At 48.1% G+C, this 20,066-nt stretch overlaps 1 protein-coding gene across 3 annotated transcripts in view; it reads right to left on the bottom strand.

The window, feature by feature from the left end:
• CSMD2 (CUB and Sushi multiple domains 2) overlaps nucleotides 1-20,066 on the bottom strand; it is a 540,305-nt gene that overhangs the window by 329,926 nt on the left and 190,313 nt on the right. For all 3 annotated transcript variants that reach the window (XM_036446754.2, XM_045584884.1, XM_045584885.1), the window contains exon 5: nucleotides 10,151-10,358. In XM_036446754.2, coding sequence (XP_036302647.1) covers nucleotides 10,151-10,358 — 208 coding nt within the window. The remainder of the gene's footprint in view (nucleotides 1-10,150; nucleotides 10,359-20,066) is intronic.

The raw sequence follows: 20,066 nt of genomic DNA, 5'->3' as shown, positions 1-20,066 counted from the left end.
TCTGTCTCCCAGACCAAAACTCTTAGGAAGGGAAGAAACAAAAAGGAAAGTGATATTTAACACATTTCTATTTCTGTGCCACACAGTCTCTCTCTGAGGTTGCAAGTTGGAGCCTAATTGATTTCTTAGTCAAAGGAAAAAAAAAAAAAAGACAGAAAAGAAAAACAAACAAATGCTAAGCCCTCCCTCACTCACAATGCAATCAAACCTCTCCAGTTCTGGGGACTGCTGAGCTTTTTATTTTTTAAAACTGGCCAAGTGACTTGCATAATTTGAGATCCTTTCTAGCGCTGATCAGCATGCTCTGGCCAGGCAGTTTGCTGATTAATTATTAATCAGAATGAGTTGAGGATGAATAATCAGCAAGAGTCAGGGCTAATTTGCAAATGTCCCCCAGGAAGGTTATTACTTAAAATACTTGGTGGAGAGGCTCCGAGATAACCTTTGCAACGAGCCACAGGCCCTTGTTACGGGCCAGGCAGAAGTAGGTCTCTCCTCCAAACCGACCACCCGTGCATACCTACTAGGTGCCACTACTAGGTGCCAGCCCTCCTCTCCGGGCTTCTCAAGGTCCTGCAGGCAGTGGGAGGGGGTGGGGGGAGGCACAGAAAAAAAGATAAATTCATAATAAATAAGCAAGAAAATATCGGGTATTGACAGATGCCTAAAATCAAACATGATGCTGTGACAGAAAGTGAGGGGTTCCTTTAGAATACATGGACAAGGAAGGCCTTGCTAAGGAGGGGAGATTTAAACTGAACTCTGCATTTCAAAATAAAAATAAAAAATCAGATTTTTTGGTCTGTTTTTTTAAACAATTTTGAAGGGAGGGGATCTTAAGCTCTTGGAGCAGCTAGTGCAGAGGCCCAGGAGGGGACCTGCTTAGCCCAACCAAGGCGCAGGAGGAAGGGGCGATAACTGAGGCAGAGAGAGTGGGCCTGAGCAGCAGAAGCAAGGTCAAAGAGTGGGCAGTGACGCGGCAGTGTAGTCCTGCTGAAGGATTTTACTCTAAGTGTGATGGGAAGCCACTGGCAAGCCTTACATTGGGGAGATGAGATTGGATGTATGAACAACAGTCAGCTGAGATGCTGTATTCTATGGTTTGGATTACAGAAGGGGTAGGAGCTGGGAGACATGGCCATTGAACAATCAGAGATGCTGCTGGCATCAAAGGGGCAGAAGAAGCTTCCTCTTGGGTGTAGACAGAGATGGAGAGGAAGTGATTAAGGGTGATGAGGGGATGAGAAACAGCCCAACATCCATGGACACATGAATGGATTAAAAAATGTAGTGTATACATGCCATGAAATATTATTCAGCCTTAAAAGGAAATTTTGATACATGCCAGAATATGGATGAACCTTGAAAACATTATGCTTAAGTGAGATAAGCTATACACAGAACAAATATGTAGGATTCCACTTACATGAGGTACTCAGAGTAGTACCATAGAGACAGGAAGCAGAATAGTGGTTATCAGAGGTTGGGAGTGGATGAGGGAGTTATTATTTAACTAGAGGTCCAGTGCACAAATTTGTGCATGGGTGGAATCCCTTGGAATGGCGGCAATTGAGGCCTATGGTTGGGGAGGGGGGGGGCTGGCAGGCTTGGGCTTGGGGAAGGGCCTTGGGAGATTGGCCAGCTGTGGGAGGTTGGCTATGAGAACGCACTGACCACCAGGGGGCAGCTCCTGCTTTGAGCATCTGGCCCCTGGTGGTCAGTGCGCATCATAGCACTGGTCTTTCAGGTTGTTCAGTCGTAATAGTCACTTAGACTTTCATATATATAGATGGGTATAAACTTTCCATTTCAGAAGGTGAAAAAAGTTTTAGAAGTGGATGGTGATGATGGTGGCACAACACTGTGAATGTACTTAATGCCACTGAACTGTACACTTGAAAATGGTTAAGGTGGTAACATTTATATTATGTACATTTTACCACAATAAAAAAAAGCCTGCTTGGAAGATTTCATTTTGAAATTCCTATTAATATATATAGAGCCCCCCAAATCCTTCAGGACTGGACATTTAGACTGAGAGTCACTGGCATATACATATTGAAAGTCAACCTGTGATTAGTTGAGGTTATCTGGGAAAGAAGGTAGATGGGGAAGAGGAGGGCCCTAAGGACCCCTGGGGCAGTCCACATGTAGAGGCTGGACAGAGGCTACGCAGTGAAGTGGACAGAGAAGAAATGGCCATAAGTAGCTAGCTGTGTGATTTTAAATTAGTCAAGTGAAGGAAAGATCCCAAGAAGGCTGGATGACCAGTGCCTTGTATGGCCAAGAGGCCAAATCACATAAAAGATAGAAAAGCAACATGGGGTTTGGCAACCTGGAGATCACTGGCAACCTGAGCAAGGTCAGTTTTAGGCAGGCAGGGCAGAACTGAGAAAGGGAGCTGTTGCAACAATTGGTGGTAGCTGAATGGGGCTGAGTAATGGGGGAGTTTGGTGCATGTTGAGTTTAGATGGTAGATATTAGACTTGTCTTTATGCTGTTAACAATATTCAAGAGAGAAGAAAAAATTAACAAAGGTAAAAATAAAAGAGACAAATTTAGTAGGGAAGTCTTTGGAGACCAATGTCATCTGGAGCATAAAGGGAGGGGCTGACCTTTGATAAGAGCCAGCCTATACTGTCTACTGAAACATGAGGTGTAGCCAAGATATTAGCTCACCAGGCATTTCATCTGTTCACCTTGTTTTCTGGCTCCCTTGCAGCTATGCTGGACCAATGAAATGTATGTTGGGAGTGATGTGTATCATATCTGGGCCAGGGCAGTGAAAAGCCCATGCTAGTCTCTATGTCCTTGTGATGGCATTGAAGAAGGCCAGAAATTCTAGATGGTGCAGCTACAAGATGGTGGAACCTTCATGACTATGTTGATGGGAGCCACTTCCAATGACCCATGATAGACATGCATCATGAGCAAGAAATGAACCTTTGTTGTGTTATACCTCTGAATTTCAGGGTTAATGAGAGTTCAAAGAAGGAAGTGGCAAGGAGATGAGGCTGGGATGGTGGGCAAGGGTTGGATCAAAAGAAGCCTCTCCTGAGCTATCAAGGACTGAAACTTTATTCTGTAGGCAATAAAAGATGATTGAAAGGTTTTGCCTGGGGCTTGGCATGCTAGATCTGCATTTTAATTAAACCATTCTGGTAGCAGTGGGAGTCTGAATGGGAGAGTGCCAAGAAGCTGGGGGATCAGTGAGGAAGATACTACAACCCACAAAGAAGAAAAGAGGATGAGCTGAACTGGGGGACTGGTAGCAAAGGAGCAAAGATAAGTTATAGATGTTATAAGCAGCACATTGGAAGAATTCAGCAATTGATTGAACGCGGTTGCTGAGAGAACGGTACTAAACAGAGATGATCCCCAGATTTTTTGATAACTATGTAGAGAGAGATGCCATAAACTAATAAAGGAAACAAAGTGACCATTTTAGGAGTCAATTATGAATGAAGTTGGGGGATGTTGAGCTGTAGATACTGGTGAGACATTAAGGTGATGTCCAACAAATAGTTGGCTCTACAGTTTGATGCTCCATGGAGAGGCCAGGCTAGGCAGACAAATTTGGGAATGTCAAAAAGACAGAGGCATCTTAAACCAAAACAGTAGGTACATTACCAAGCAGTCAGCCAAGAGCAGACATCAAAGAAAATAGAGAAGGAATGGCCAGAGAGGTCCAAGAAGAATCAGAGAGACCAGCATGAAGGCAGAGAAAGGAGAGTTCCCACAGGGGAAAATAGCCAACAGTGTAAAGGAATGCAGAAGTGTCCAGTAAAATAAGACTGTATTTGGCCTCGGGAGTAGTAGTGTTAATGTAGGCGGTGGTTTTCTGAGGAAGATTTTAATGTGAATGGTTTCAGGGGAAGGCCGGGGAGAGAAGACATGGTAAAGTCGGTGAAGAATTAAGGGAGATAGAAGACTCAGAGGCAGCAGTGTAGACCACTCTTCCAAGAAGTTGGATGAGAAGTTCCCAGAGAGGTTAAGAGTTCTATTCCTCTATGAAGCCTCCCCATTTTGTTCAAACCAACCCTGCCCTCTAGTTTCCCAAGTGGTGATATTTGTTGAGTTCAACAGTGATCACCTTGCCATTTCATCAGATTGTTAAATGCTAGTTTTCTGTGTGCATCCCACTTCCTTGGCGGGTCTGTAGGTGTCACATACCACTGATGGGGAGGAACTGGGATTAAAAGAAGTACAGGCTCAGGGTTAAAACCAAGAATTTAGGTCAGTCTTAGGAAGCCAGACGAGAATGTAGGAGTAAGAGCTAGCAAAACCACGGTAACACATGGGATTGGTGAAGCCAAAAGTGAGTGGAAAAACACTCGTGGCCAAGAGTAAAAACAAAGGCCAGGCTTGGGGCCGTGAGCATTCTGAATGAAGTAATAGCATCATTCAGGAAGGCAGGTCTTGCCAGAAGGCAGGACCTCTGGAAGGGCCCAGACAGCTCCTTCCATCTGTTTTAGTGGCACCATCAGGCATCTGGCAGCTTCTTGAGAGAAGTTGAGGAGAGCATCTTGTCTGTGCCCTTCATGGCCTGGCATGGGCCCCTGTGCAGATGACACACTTAGTACAAACCTGTTGCATGCAGTCAGACCACGGGGGCCAGGCCAGCTGCCCGAGCCCAGCTTTCCACGCATCACTTTGCCAAACCACAGGCTCTTAGCAGAGCCGCTGTGTGGACAGCAGTCAACCAGGCTCACTTCCTACTCCTTCAAGCTGTGGCTTTTGTTCTCTTTCTGAGAGCAAGTTCTCACTGGTGGGTGCATGGAAGTCATGTGGATACTCTACAGAGCATGCAGGAGCCCTCGCCCTGGCTCTCCAGACATGTTTGTACCAGCAGCATGCTAGGGCACTAATCCTTTCCTACCGCTCAGCTGTGGAGCTTGTAGTGCCATTTCCAACTCTGAGAGATAGAGGAGATGAGATTTTAAAGGGCTCGTTATTTATGGCCTGGCTCCTGATGGCTACAACAGATGCAATTTCATGGGCCCCATTAGAAGAGAACAGCTTCTTGGGGTGGCTTAACGCACTGTGATGTGGCAGGGAAGGAGACGGAAGCAAGGAGGTCACAAATCCCTAGGAAGGCAGGAGTTTTGGCTGGAATAGATCCCTCCCATCAGTTCAAAGTGCCATGGGGTTCAGCAGCATCAGTCATGCTTCCTGAGTATCTATGTCAAGCCTGAGTCTCTGTCCCTGCCTTACTTGACATTCAAACAGGCTGAAATCCCAGAGGACAGGCATTCAGCCTATGCCACTTGCATGTATGAAGTTCAAGTTCTAATAGGGACATTGTGATGATAGGGCTTTACATGTGCAATCCCTCTGCCTGAATGCTGATTCCCAAGTGCTTCCCATGGCAGCTTGTTTTCAATAGTCAGATCTCAGCTCAAGTCCTACAGCCTCAGCGATGACTGCCATGACCCTTTTATCTTAATAGTGACACCATCACTATTATTCCCCATCCTGTTCATTTCCTTGATGGCACTTATCACAAGTGTATTTTATTATTATTGTTGTTGTTGTCAGTAGCTTTCTACAATCAAGGGAACACTCTCCCAGTTTAGGAACATGGGAACAAGGTTCTTCATGGCTCATGCTCTTCCTATGCTCACTTTAAGCCTCACATCCTGCCCTTGTTCTCTTGTACCCTGAACTCCACTTGCAGTACTGGTGGCAAGCTCTTACTTACCCCCCAACTCAAAAGTCGGCTCATCTGGGACTCTTTTATCTGAGTCCTCCCCTCCATTATGACAGGAAGACTGACAACTTTTTCAGAGGACAGCCTTCACTTGTTCTCCCAGTGAACCAACCCTCCTCCACTCCTAAGTATGAAGTTGGTCTCAGTGGAGGCACCAAGAATGGGGCTGATGAGGCTCCAAGTTACTGAGATGCCTCATCTTACCCTTTTCCCTTCAAAGAGTGAGCCCCTAACTCTGGTCCCCATCCCAGGAGCATTACACTTACCACGGGTCAGGTAGCAGTTTACATGTTTAGCCCTTTCAACGTACTTTGTAGGTTAGAACAATGAGCCCATTTTTTATATGTGGAAACTGAGGCTTAGAGAAGCTAGCTATTATCCTAAGCTCACACAACTATTAAGAGATGGATCTGGATGCATCTAGCTGACTCTCCTCAGTTAGGGATCAATAAGCATGCTCAATCCTGGAGGGACTACATGGACCACCCCCTGTCCTTGGAGAGGATGTGTGGCTTTCTCTTCTTCCTTGAAGCCCAGAGAAAGGAGAGTGCCTAGCATGAGGCAAAGAAAGAGGTGGGAAGATTCTGGTACCAATGGCTTCTCAGTGGACTTCCATTCACTGATTTTTCTACCCAGTGGAGAAGCTGGCTCTGAAATAGGCCGGCAATCAGTTCTATTCATTACAATAACACGATCCTGATACCTCCAGAAACTTCTAGGTTCTAGGGACCCAGAACTGGGTTAAAAGGGGACTCTTCATTCCTCAGTCTCAGCCCTCTGAAGAGTTCAGAGGCCTCATGAGGAATGAGCTGGAGTATTTTCCTAGAATTTGATGGGAAGCATGAGGCTCCATGAAGGTCACAGCCAACTGAATGGGTCAGAGCAGAATAAAGAAGAATCAGTGAGAGAAAATCTGGTCCCTGGACTGAATTCAGTGAATAGAGACAGAAGTATGTATGTGTAGGGAGTCTGACATAGTGATGAGTACATGATGGCAGAGTCTTGGAGGAGGGTGTGTGTCAGGGCTGATTTAGCTGTGTATGTGTTGTGTGGTAAGGAAATAATACCAAATATGCTGTCTGGATTGTAACTTTCAGTCAATTCAAACCCAGCTTTTGCTATGGTCAGTCACCACAAAAAGCAACTAACTTAATGTAGAATAAGTGTAAAATATTTGGAAATCTCTCAGCATGCCAGCTACAGGGTTCAGTGCTCACCATAGTAGCCATTCCTATTGCAAACATGTACTTTTGGATTCCCAGAGGTCAGCCATGAGTTTCAAAAAGGGAGCAAGTGGCAATCTAGTGATGGATACGTATCACGTGAGTGTCGCTATGGACACACCCTGCTACTCAGGTGAGCTCTCCTCCAACTCCGTCTTTTGCTGTCAGCACAAGGCTCCCAATGGAGCCACATTTTTGGCTTTGAACTGTCCTTTGTTTTATGAAATAATGTTCTCAGGAGTTGGCAGGTTTTTCCCTAATAACCTTACTTGGCACAATAAAAAGCACCAACCTTATGTTTCCCTAACTGTTTAGAAATTTTACTGATCCATGAAATTTAAACAATCTGAACCCTAATCAAAATTCTCCTGTGTTCCCACCAGGGGGAGGAGAGCCTGTGGAAATGGAGTCAGGACATTCCATGGGACCCCTCCCGCCCTTCCAAACCAGCGGGACCTAATACCTAGGGAGGGAGGGAGCAGACTTTTCTCTCAGAGGTGTCTCTGTCTTCTCACCAGGTGAATTGTTCAAATCCATCTTTTCTACCAGGATCTGCTGTCTTTCTTGACCTTGGTGCAGAACTCAAGAGAACATCCTAATATCTTACTGTGAGCTGATAGGAGAAGAGCACTCGTAAACCAGGTAAACCAGCCGCGCTGCACTTTGACAAGAATCCAGGGATCCATCAAAGAATGGGCAGGGGAGAGCCCGGGCTCTTTGCACATACATCTTGCGCCTCCAAGTTTGTTTATCCATAATTGCTATGCAAGGATAAACTAGAAGAAGAAATGCATCCTGTCTGGCAGCGGCGATACCAGCCCTGTAAATAATTATAATTTAATCTTATAGCAAAGAGATCTGAATGACTCCCCTAACGATTTCCTCTGCTTAATTCCTTCCCCACTGAGTAACTTAATAGGAAAAGGAATACTCTTTCAGATTTGTTTCACTCCAGAAGTTTGGACAGCGTGTAGACCCACACCTGGGGAGCTGAAGCTGTGGGAGACTGTTTGGCCCACGGAAAAACAAACAAGTGGAGGAGACCTTCAGACTGGAGGAGAGGGGATAGGCAGGGATATTCATCTTGGCATCTGTTTACAGGAGAGAAAACTTGGGAACCACCAAACAAGAGAGCTGATGCGTGGAGTACGCACAGTCTGACAAGGAAATGCCCCAGAGCCACGGCAATCCCCGTGTTGTCATGGCTATCATGGGCTTTCCAGGCCACCTAACATGGGGTTGAATCCCAGCTCTTCTCCCTACTAGCTGTGTGACTGCAGGCCTGTCAAACAACCTCTCTAGGCCTCATTTTCCTCATCTGTAAGAGGAGGACAATTACGCTATCCACTTTATAGGATTTTTATAAAGATGAAATGAAATTATAGCCATAAGAGCTTAGAATCAGCCTGCCACATGTTGATAATAAATGCTCAATATATGATACTATTATCACACCTATTATATTTTGGAAGCATCTGTATGCTTTCAATTATATTGAAAAATTGTCCTGATCTAATGTTAAATTAAAAATATATAATTACAGACATGTTAAGATACTAATTGTGGAATATTAAAATATATTTAAGTAGCCAGCTAGCTTGATCTATTGATCTAGGCAAAGCCAAAAGCCAAAAGAGAATACATCAAAATTTTAATATGTTATTCATTTCTCTATCACTTTTTATGTTTTTCATATTTTCTATGTATTACATTTGTCATTAAAAAAAAAACCCACCCAGGTATTTGGCAAAAAGAGGCAGCAGGATCGTCAGACTGGGCAGGCCCCTGGGGTTGCAGCTCAGTGAAGGGTCATCTGGACTTTCACCCCAACTCCTGGCTCCCCATGTCCAGCTGCTGCCCTCAGATTAGAATTTCAACATCCACACAGCAATTTCACTCTTCAGCTCACAAGTGCTTCTCTCAACACCCCATCCTGGGTAGTAAATGACCTGGTAAAGTTCATGAACAAGCTTACAACACCAAGGTCTCTGGCTCCCTGGTCGGTTTGCCTTCCTCTGCACTAGGAAAGTTCTCAGGGCTACACTGGTCCATAAATTTCAGAGTCCGTGTTTGGGAGAAGTCATTTCCACTTTATCCCTTTCAAACAGTCACACCTGGCTCCTACCGTGGGCTTGTTGGATTTTCTCATGCTCAAAGGACCAGGTCTGACTCAACTAGTCTGACTCAACAGCACCAAATCTGCCTCAGTGCATGTGCCCCTGCCTCCTGTATTCTTCCTTTTCCTTCCTTCCATCCTCTCCTTCTTCCTCCTCAGCCCCTCTGATCACCGCACTTGCCAGATACCCACTTCCTGTTTCACTCAGCATCCTTGTGACACATCCCCTGCCCTCATTCAAGGACACCACACGCTGCCTCCCCCGACTCTGTGCAAAGGGGAAAGCTGCAAAGATGCCCATCTTGTCTAGAGCACATCTGGACACATCCTTCTATTGGCTCCTGATGTGCTGACATAGGCCCCCGGTGCTCTTATAACAGCTATGAGGATTACATGAGAGAGCATTCAAAACCCCCCATTATCACACAAAGGGCTGTCACCCAAACAGGAAGCTGGACACTCCCTGAAGCCAATCTCAGCCTGGGCATGTCACATGGGTCCAAATCTACAAGACTACAAGCAACTAAGGCTGGTAAACCTTCATCACCACTCTCTTCGGGCCTGTCAGCATCAAGGGTCTCCAGGACTGATGGGCACAACACAGGAAAACTGCGCTTTTTAGTAAAACCAGAGCCACGGGGAGCAGACTGGCCCTTCCCTTCAGAAACCCAGACCTAACACCTTTCCTCTCTCAGAAGCCAGGGAGAGGGAAGAACAACTATCAGTGAAGGTTCTATTCCCTTCGTTGGTCGCTATTAATATGTCTCCCAGAAATGGAACAATATTTCAAATCATTTCCCTGAGACCCTGTCCACATCCTGAGAGCAGAACATTTCTGGTCTTAATGCATCATGAAATTCTTCAGCAAGGACATGCTTCAAATCAGGTACCAAAATTACTGTACATTGACATGGGCTCTAAAAATATGCAGCGATGTCTCACTGTAATGAGAGGAAAACTTTCCCACGGTGGGTGGGGGAAGTGGCAAAGGGGCCTTGGGCTGCAGGTCCAGGCGCTGAGGAGACTGCATCCCAGTAAGGCCCAGCCCCCAGTGACGGCCAGGGCAGGGCAGGGCAGGGCAGGGGTGGGCATGGTGCTTACCAGAGGGAGGAGCCTTCGGTCCCCGTGACTTCCAGGAAGTCATAACCGTCCTCAAGCTGGAAGTCAATGAAGACCAGAGCGATGGTGTCTCCCAGCTCGGCCAGGATGGTCCACGTGCAGTCGGCATTGTTGTGGTACTCCGCGGGGAAGTGGGGGCTGGAGATGATGCCGCTCTGGCCCCGCAGGGTCCCGCCACAGGCATCATCCGCTGTGGGCAAGAGGCAAGAGGCTCACGTGAGTTGGTCCTGTTTGCAGGCCCGGTACTCACTGTACACTTCACGGTGAGAAGCAGACAGTCCTGAAACTTGATGCTTAGACAGAATGGGCAGAGATCCCAGTCTGAATTGGTCTAATGATAATGACACTGACCCTTCCACTGACCCTTCCACAGCCCTTACCATATGCCAGGTGCAGTTCTGAGAATATATCAGTGTTCTTACTGAGCAGGTGAAAAATTCAGGCACAGAGAGGTTAAGCAACCTGTCTGTGGTCATACAGCCGAGGAGCTGGGATTTGAACTCCACCCTTCAAAGCACATTCTTAACTACTACACCATACTGCTCCAGAGGATGTCAAAATCAGCTGTCACATTTATTTCTGCATTCACAATTGTGGTGAACAGGATGGTTCTGCCCCCCAGGCCTTAGTAAACCTCAGATGTAATGGAACAAAACAAAAACTCAACCCTTCTCCGTGGGGGTGGAAGTCAAAGGGCATCCCAGGCCCATCACAGCCTGGCTGGCTGGACATCTGCAATCTCTCCTCCTGCCCTTTGCCCCCGGGCCAATCTGTGTGAGCACTGTGCACATTCAGACCTCCTCCCTTCATTCACATCGTTTCCTCTGCCAAGGTTGTCCTTTGTACAGAGCCACTATTTTCATGCATTAAGACCCATCTCCAAGGCCACCACTTAGAAAGCCTTGTTTCCTCAAGCTTTTAGAAACTGCTCTCTCCTCTGGTCTCCTTCGGCAATGTGTCCGACTTCAGATGTGGCATTTAACGCTGTTTGTCTTTAATCCTCAACCGAGGATATTTTCCCAATGATTTTTAGAGAGAGTGGAAGAGAAAGGGAAAGACAGAAATATCAATGTGAGAGAAACACATTGATTGGTTGCCTCCTGACCAGGGCCCTGGCCAGGGAGGAGCCTGCAACCAAGGTACGGGCCCTTGACCAGAATCTAACCTGGGACCCTTTGGTTTACAGACTGACGCTCTACCCACTGAGACAAACCAGCTAGGGCTCTGTCTTCCACTCTGAATCTGAGCTCCGCCGGGAGTCCCCAAGGATGGGGACCAGGTATTACTCGTCCCGGCAGCATAGCCTAATGCTGTCTCACTGCTCCCAGCTGAGACTTGATATTCAGAAAAAATGATCTGAGGAACATGTTCTCACATATGATAGCTGAGAGCATTGGCTTTGGAATTACTGTAGCCTCAGCCTGAATCCTTCCCCGCTGCTTCCTTGCTGGGCCACCTGCCCTCCTGGAGCCTATATGAAAGTGATCATAATACACTTAGCATGTGCTACTAAAGATATGGACTAAATCTGAAAGAAAGGGAAAATGTAGAATCAGAGTTCCACCATGTATCAGAGGCAGCAGAGTGATGATAATAAATGCTAATGTTTATTGAGCACATACCACAACAGGTACTATTATAACTACTCTGTGTATTTCTTTTCTTTTTTTAAAATATATTTTATTCATTTTTTACAGAGAGGAAGAGAGAGGGATAGAGAGCTAGAAATGTCGATGAGAGAGAAACATCGACCAGCTGCCTCTTGCACACCCCCTACCGGGGATGTGCCCGCAACCAATGTACATGCCCTTGACCGGAATCGAACCTGGGACCTTTCAGTCCACAGACCGACGCTCTATCCACTGAGCCAAACCAGCTTCGGCTACTCTGTGTATTTCATAGTGACCCTTACTATGACCCTATAGAATACCATTCCCATATTCTAGGTAAGAAAACCAAGGCACAAAAAAAACCAAGGTGTTGCTAAAGTTGATATAGCTCGTAGTGATTAAAGGAACTGGACTCCTAAGTCCTATGGTCTGATTCTAGCGCCTATGCTCTTAACCAATATACTCTTCTGTCTCAATTCACAATTTGAGGACATAGGTAAAGCAACAATTACTTTGTTTGGGTAAGTCAATGAGGGAAAGCTTAACAGAAGAGGTGTTATTAGAGTAGGGTTTTGAAGGATGAATAGGAGTTCACTAGATAGAGAAGAAAGGGCAAGGTATTTAAGAGAAGAAGGAACCAAATATCATAAGCACAGAAACATGGAAGCACAGGCATGTCTAAGATAAGTAGCTCTAGAAGGTTTATCATACTGGGAATGTAGAAGGAGCAGCATGACAGAGAACAATGGGAGCAGAGGAGTACATTAGAAAGAAATGGATTTTAAGGTCAAGAAATCAAGATCTAAATTCAGGCTCCACAATTTCCAAGCCATGTGACCCTGGGCAATTTATTTTCCTAAGAGTCCTTTCACTTGTCTACACAATGGTTTGTTATGATAACTCAATGGGACAATGAATATGACAGTGCCTAGCATTCACCAGTGACTGGCATATGGTAGACGCCCAGCAAATGCTAAGTTCTCCTTTTCATCCCACTTCACCTTAAGGATCAAAGGTAGTGAAGAAATAGGATTGAATGTGCATTTTAGAAAGATTGCTGTGTCTTGGCAGAGAGGAGGTCTGAGTCAGGGAAGGGGCAGGATGCTGTGGGCAGGCCATAGTGGCTTAAGTCCAGGTAAGTCCAGATGAGATCTGAGCTAAGGCCATGGGGAGGTGGGAAAGGACTTCTCTGAGAGATATTTAGGGTGTAAAATCTGAACTGCAGGCTTCTGTCCTGAGCATGGATGGATGGATGAAAGGTGCCATTCACTGTGGCAGGGATCCCAGGAGGGGCGTATGTCATAGTGTAGAAGGCCACCAGGAGAGCAGGTTTGGAGACCGGGGCTGCAAGTGTCTGTGGGATGTCCTGGTGGAGAGAATGAGATGACAGCTGGATACACAGGAGTAGTGTGAGATGGAGACCAAAGTGTGTTTACCGGTATTCAGGGCTCCTGAATTGTTCTTAATTATGCCATTCTACAGGGTCAGGGTCTATTTGAAAAGAATAAGCCCATTTCCAGTTCCAATCCTTGGTATGTATGAGCACAGGTATGAAGGGGCCTCACTCAGTAGGTGCTCATGAATGTTTCCCTCCCACATTCATTAACAGAGCTCTTACTGTGTGCCAAACACTGAGCTAAGGACAGTACTACATTGTGAAAAACTCAGTCTCATCTCTGCCTCCGAGAGTTTCTCAGAGCGGGGATACCCAGCAAACACAGTGACTCAGAATTGTGTCAAAGCCGAGGTATCAAAGCACGGAGATGCACATGGGACTCAGGGAAGGCTCCACAAAGTAGCAATGTTTGTGTTGAGACATTCATTCAACAGATGCTTACTGTGTGCCTACTATGTATGCACCAGGCATAGGTACTGGGGATTTATCTGAAAACAAAACAAACACAAACCCCCACCTTCTAGGAACTTACATTTTAGTCAGAGGGAAATGGGCAATACTCAAGATAAAGAATGAAGCCCGATGGGTGAGTGAAGTAATGATAAATGCAGGACGGCGGTGGGGGTCTGAACATTTCAGAAGGGCCTCAGGAAGACGTTGACATGTGAACAAAGACCTGAAGGAGAGGTAGAGGACGCCACATGGCTATCTGGGGCAAGAGATTCCAAGTGGAACAGCAAGTGCCAAGGCCATGGTGTAGAGAGGCACTGTAGAAGAGCATCAAGGGACCCATGGGGCTGGAGTAGTGGATGCAAGGAGGGGAATGCAGGAAATGAGGCCTCACAGAGAGCCTCTGTACAGATTTGGGCTTTTCATTGAGAGAAATGAGAAGCCAGAGAAGGGGAAGTGTATCCAACTTGGCAGAATACACTTCAGCTGAGCTCTGACTGCCTGGCAGGCCTCAAGGGAGAGGGTGTTATGGGCAGAGGAAACAGGTAGAGCAGGGCAGCTGAAGTGGGTGAGGGCACGTGTTTGGGACTTGCTAGTCAAGAGTTGTCTGCCCTCCCCATGCTGAGTGGGAGTTCCTGAGACGGCCTTGCCATGGGCCTGCAGCAAAGTTGAGAGGACCTGGAGGCTGGAGCCTGCAAGGCAGGGAGTCAGCAGGATGAAGAGGGAACTAGCCACAAGGGAGTGGAGAGCCACTGGGACAGACGTGACATTTGATGGGCCACAGGAGAAGCCAGGGCACCTGGGAGGAGGCTGAGAAAAAGCCAGCCAGGGGGTGGGACCGTCGAGGGAAGAAGGCCAGGGAGTGGGGTCGGGAGAGCAGGGACTCTGAGCCGCTGAAGACTGAGCAGGCCCCAGCCCTGTCATGAAGTCACTAACTGGGTCTTAGGCTACACTGCACATGTAGGAAAATGGACAAGGCAACAGCAGGGAAGGTGGAGGGAAAGCAGGCCTTGGGGAAAGATAATGGCTTTACAGTCTTCTACCTAGTTCCTGTTTAGAAACCTCACAGGATACCCCACATAGTTCTCAACCTCAACCCGACCAAGACCGTCTTCGACCCCTCCTCTCATGAACCCAGCCTTCCTCTGGCTTCCTGTCTTGAAGGATGGCAGCATCAGTCACCCAGTGCCTTCAGCCCAGAGATGGGGTCCTTCCCAACTCCTCTTACACCCTACAAACAACTAGTGACCAAGTCCTGTCCATCCTGAGTGGCTCTTGGCTCAGTCACCCATCCTCTAAGCTAGGTGGGCCCCAAGTCATCCTTGCATGCGTCCTCCCTCCAGCTCCAGCTGCCTCCAGCTCCAGCTGCATCCAGCTATTTCTGTGGCCACAGAACTGTGGTCTCCTCCGCTACACCGTACCTCTCGGCGTGGTTAGCCATCCTCAGGTCTTCAAACACCCCGGTTCCAATAATGACTCCTGGACCACGCTGGAGCAGAGGACTCAGGAAATGAGACCCGCTGGCAGAGCCACGGGTGTACCCTGAAGACGGCACCTCTGCCACGTGAGTCATCCCTGCTGCCGCGCTCCTCTGACACCCCTGTTCCCGCTCTGTCCTGTGTTGATTGAAGATGTTGTAAAAGTTGTTTGGAGATGTTCTCACACTTTAAATAAGGCCTCATATTTCATGGTTACAACTTCAGAGTCATAAAATATAACCTTCAGCTGACACCACAGTCCTAAAGTATTAATTTACACTTCCTCCTCCTCTGGCAGTGGGCATTGTGCACTGCCATTAAGTCATGTGTATTCTAGGGTGCAGGTGTGTTAAGCTGATAGTTTCCTTTCCAAGTTTATGACTTTATTTACGATCGACTTTATTTCACCGAAATTTCTTCAATTAACCATAATTTTAGACAACTATCCCTCTGCCCCCTTTGACATCTGTGGGCTCTCTAATGACTCACAAATTTCAGGTAGGGATGGAGGAACCTGCATCCTATTCAAACCCCCCCACCCCCACCCCTCATATCCCACTCCAGCACACACTCCTGGGTCCTTGCAAGCTTCCAGTCCTTGGCACTGGGCTTCCGTCCACATCCTCCCTCCTCAAGACTACTCAGCCCCTGAGGAAATAAAATCCCATTAGGCCCTGGGGATCTGTAAGAAGCCACCACCTGATAACTCAAGGGCAAGCCAGACTGAGCCAGGGCAAGAGGCCCCAAAGCTGCTGTGCTCCCCCTTTCCTTGTACTGTGTAGCTCAGTGTCCCTCCTGGGGCCCCAATGACCTGCTCAACCTCATCAGTCCCCTCTTTGGGGGCTCTGGATTCTGACCCTTTATTCATGGTTCTATCAACGACTCCCCTTCTTAAAATTAAGAAACTGCTTGAGAGCATCAATGTAAAAAAATATTCTCATTGATTTCAGAGAAGAAAAGAAAGGGAGATAGAAACATAAATGATAAGAGAGAATCATCAATCGGCTGACTCCTGCACGTCCCACATTGAGGATCAAGGCCGCAACCTGGGCATGTGCTCTCACTGGCAATTCAACCGTGACCTCCTCATTCATAATTTGACGCTCAACCACTGAGCCATGCTGGCTGGGAAAGAGCATCACTATTTCTGCCACCATCAGGCTTCTTCCATAGATACAGTATCCCCGTTTTCCGTGGGGAATAACGTTTCAAGACCCCCAGTGGATGCCTGAAACCACAGATAGTAGTCAACCCTATTACTTCCTGTACATAGTAGGCATTCAATAAAATGTCACTGAATCCTGAGTGAATGAATGAGAATGCAATCATCCTTATAAGGCCAGGACTCATGTCCCCACTTTAAAATGCAAAGAGGTTTCAGCAACACACCGGCAACCCCAGCTCGGAGGGCAACCCCAGCTCGGAGCCGTCATAGCCAGGGTTGAACTTGGCCTGCCTGACTGCCTGCTCTTCCAGGCCAGACACACTGCTTCTGTTTTCACATTCCTCCCTGGGGCATGGCATTCGGAATGCAGCTCAGCACTTGCAGCCCAAGCTTCTGCAGACCAAACGCCCGTTTCCCCAGGTCTGGTGGCAGCCTGCAGTGCTTGGCTGGAACCTCAGAGGCCAAGCGTTTCTTGCTCCGGCTTTCTTTCCACCACCTGCCTCCAGCCCCAGCACATCTGAACCCTGTTCCTTCCCCATGCGGTCTTCTTTGATCCAGGGCCAATATCCCTCACAAGTCAAGAGGCTGGTTGCTGAAATCCACATGGTATTCCTCCTTGTGGATCAAAGGGGTTCCACAGAGCTCAGTGCCTCCCAGGGACCTCTGCCTTTGTAAAGGTGCAGTGACACAAACAGAGTGTGGTCCCAGCTGTCTCCTTCCCTCTGCCTGCTGGACCAAGGCTCCTTGGACCTGGGGACAGGCCTCACACCTGCTCTGCCTCCCCCGCTTCCCCGACCAGAGCCCAGCTGCTCTCTAATCCCTCTTAGTCTAAGCTGTGTCCCCAGGCCAAGACCCCCATTCAGCCGGGCACATGGCACTTTCTGTACCGAGCAGGTACACAGTCCTCCCTCCTGCTCCTTGAATGCAAAGACTTTGTGTTACTCGGAGCTGCTGGGCAGGTGAGCTAATCCAGGCTAGTCATTTGCCTTTGGATGGTCCTGCATAATCCTGATGGTGAGGTAGACCCATCCAGCCATCCGTTCATTCAGCAAATATTTAGGAACGACTGCCCAGTGGATGAGGTTTATCCACTCACAGATGCCAGCCCTTGAGAGTTCCGCATGAGAGGAAGGAAGGCCACAAGGCTTTAATCCTGCCTGAGTGTGAACTTGCTAACTCTGGTGTGACCGTGGCTCCTGGCACGGTGCAGCCAACGGAGAGCACTTTCAGCTCTTGGTCTCCTGAGGAAGGGCAGTTTACAGAACCACTTTCGGGAAATTCCTGACATGATTGAGGGCACTTCTCAAGGCTATTCTTGAAACGTGTGGCAAATCGGAACAGAGGAATGGGCCTGAAGCACGGAGTGGGCGGAGGGGCTGGGAGAGCCACACCTCAGCCCCTCAGGCACCAAGGGGTCTTTGGGCTCGAAGCCCCTCTGAAAGCAAGATCTACATCCAGGGCTGGCTTTCCTGGTGAGTTCCAGAGGCAGCAATCTCTGCTATGGCTGAAGATGCTCAGAGAGGATGCAGGAAGATCGGTGGGAAGGGCCTCATGCTCCATGCTGAGGAATGTGAACTTGGCCCTGTCAGTGATGAAGACCCACTGGCAGGATTCTAAGCAACGAGTGGTCCTGTCAGATCTGTGTCTTAGAAAGGTCACTTGGCCACAGAGAATGGGTTGGGGTGTGTGTGGTAGGGGCTGGGGGACAGCTGCCCAGTGATGGACCCTTTGCAGTGAGAAGGTGAGAGATGAGAGGACCTGGGCCGTCCCAAGCCAGGGCCCTCTGAATAGTGGCGGAGGCCGGAAGGAGAGGCCGGTGCAGAGGGAGATTCATCAGGGCGTGGTGACCGATGATGCAAGAAGCCAAGGGGAAGAGTGTAAGGTACCTCTGGGGTGTGACAGATGGTGACACTCCTCCCTGAGCTGGGGAAGGCAGCCAGAAGGGTGGTTTGGGGAAACAGAGAACGTTAGGTTTTAGATTTGCCCGAATTTGAGGCTCACTCTGGGAAGGGTTCAGTAGCGTTTGGTCCCCATGTGGGCCTGAAGCTCAGGACACAGGGCAGGGGTTGGAGGTAGAAATCAAAGAGCCTCCTTCCTCCCCTCAAACAGCAATCAGAAGCCATGCAGTGGCTGAGCAATTCCAAGAGAAGCAAGACATTTGCAGGGAAGAAGCTACATATTTAAGAAGAATTGCCACCGCTGAGGCCAAAAGAGAATCAGGGGAGGCTTGGGGGAAAGTCGTGTCATGAAAAGGTGTCCCATGCCCACAAATTACTGCTGTGATATGAGCTAGGGAGCAGTGTTACCCCAGCCCATGCCTCCCACTGAAAGGCTAGTTCTGGCTCCCGGGCCTGCAGGTGCAAACTGTGGGCCCTGAGTCCATCTGCGAAGAAGACCTCCTAGAGCAGACAAGACTAAAGATGATTAGGGCACCCTTTCTGCTTGAGGCCAGACACTGCTGTGGGTTCCAACAGGCAAACCACAACCAATCAACATGGGTGGACCTGATGGGTCCACTGGACTCCACCTTTGTTTGGCCCTCCTCAAACAACACTGTTGGCCTCAGCTACCTTGGCCCTCTTGGTAGAGCCTGAGGCAACTGGAATATCTTGTCCTGCCTTCCTAAGCCCCTTTCTCTCAGGCTCTGTTTCTCATGTGGGCCATGCCTCTTTAGTCACATGATCTGCATCAGGAATGACCGGACTAGGGCCCTCATCACTTGTCTTTCATTGGTGAGTTAACAAAAAAGCTACTTTATCAGCCATCCCCAGTCTCTTTTGGGTGAAAGCCTCCACATGCAGGAAGGGAGACACCAGCCTGGAGGGAGGTGGCAAAGGCAAGGTGCAACCAGGCTCCTGGGCCTGAGCAGCCAACTGTGGCCCTGAAATGAGGTCCAGAGGCTGGAGAAGGAGGAAGCAGTGTAAGCACCCCACAGGGGAAGCGGGAGCCGGAGAAGACAGAGCCAGGGAGAAGCTTCCAGGGAGAAGGGACCAAAAGATGGGGAGAGTCCTGACTGCTTAGGCTCATTCTAAGCCATTTGCCTGGCTGTGAGGCAAACTGCCTGCATTGCCACAAACCTTCAATAAAGGCTGTGCTTCATGAAACACCTTCGTTAGTGGTTCTGTTTATTTTTATTTGTTTTATTTGGGAGGTGGTGTCACAAAAGCAAGCCAAGATCCTGACCTAAGTTGGCAAAGCAGAACCCAGGGATTGAGGCACGGCAATGAGTTTAAGGTTGAGAAGAAGCTAAAGCTGACACCGCTTCCGGAAGATTCTGAGAGGGATGGTGGTTTGCATCACCTTGGGATGGGATGTTGGTGTGAATTCCACTTCCCAGAGCAGGCAGACAGTCCCTCCACCTCTGATACTTGCTCTACATTTGTTTTCAGTTTCCTTATTGATCAACAGTGTCTGACATTTATGGTGCTGTAAAACAGGAGAGACTGTTGGTTTCTGTTTCACAGCATTAGTATTTGTTTACTATTGTGATTTCTATTATCACGTCAAAGCTCTGTCATCCCTCATGGGCAGGAAGGTCAGTCTGTTAACTTGACATCCTCTGAGCTGGGGTGGGGGTCAGGGATGGGTGGGAGGGTGGGCACGGATGCTCTAAGAAGGGTGATACAGCAGCTGCAGGCCATGGTTAGACACTCAGGGCCAAACACCTGTATGTAGGGGCCTGATCGGTTTGGCCATAAAATTCTGTAACTGGTCCGGTCATTCCTAATACAGATCATGTGACTAAAGAGGTATGGTCCACATGAGAAGCAGGAAGGGACTTAGGAAGGCAGGACAAGAG

Source organism: Pipistrellus kuhlii, unplaced genomic scaffold, assembly GCF_014108245.1.
Source record: "Pipistrellus kuhlii isolate mPipKuh1 unplaced genomic scaffold, mPipKuh1.p scaffold_m20_p_2, whole genome shotgun sequence".
Lineage (NCBI taxonomy): Eukaryota > Metazoa > Chordata > Mammalia > Chiroptera > Vespertilionidae > Pipistrellus > Pipistrellus kuhlii.
This window is presented reverse-complemented; position numbering and strand designations above follow the sequence as displayed.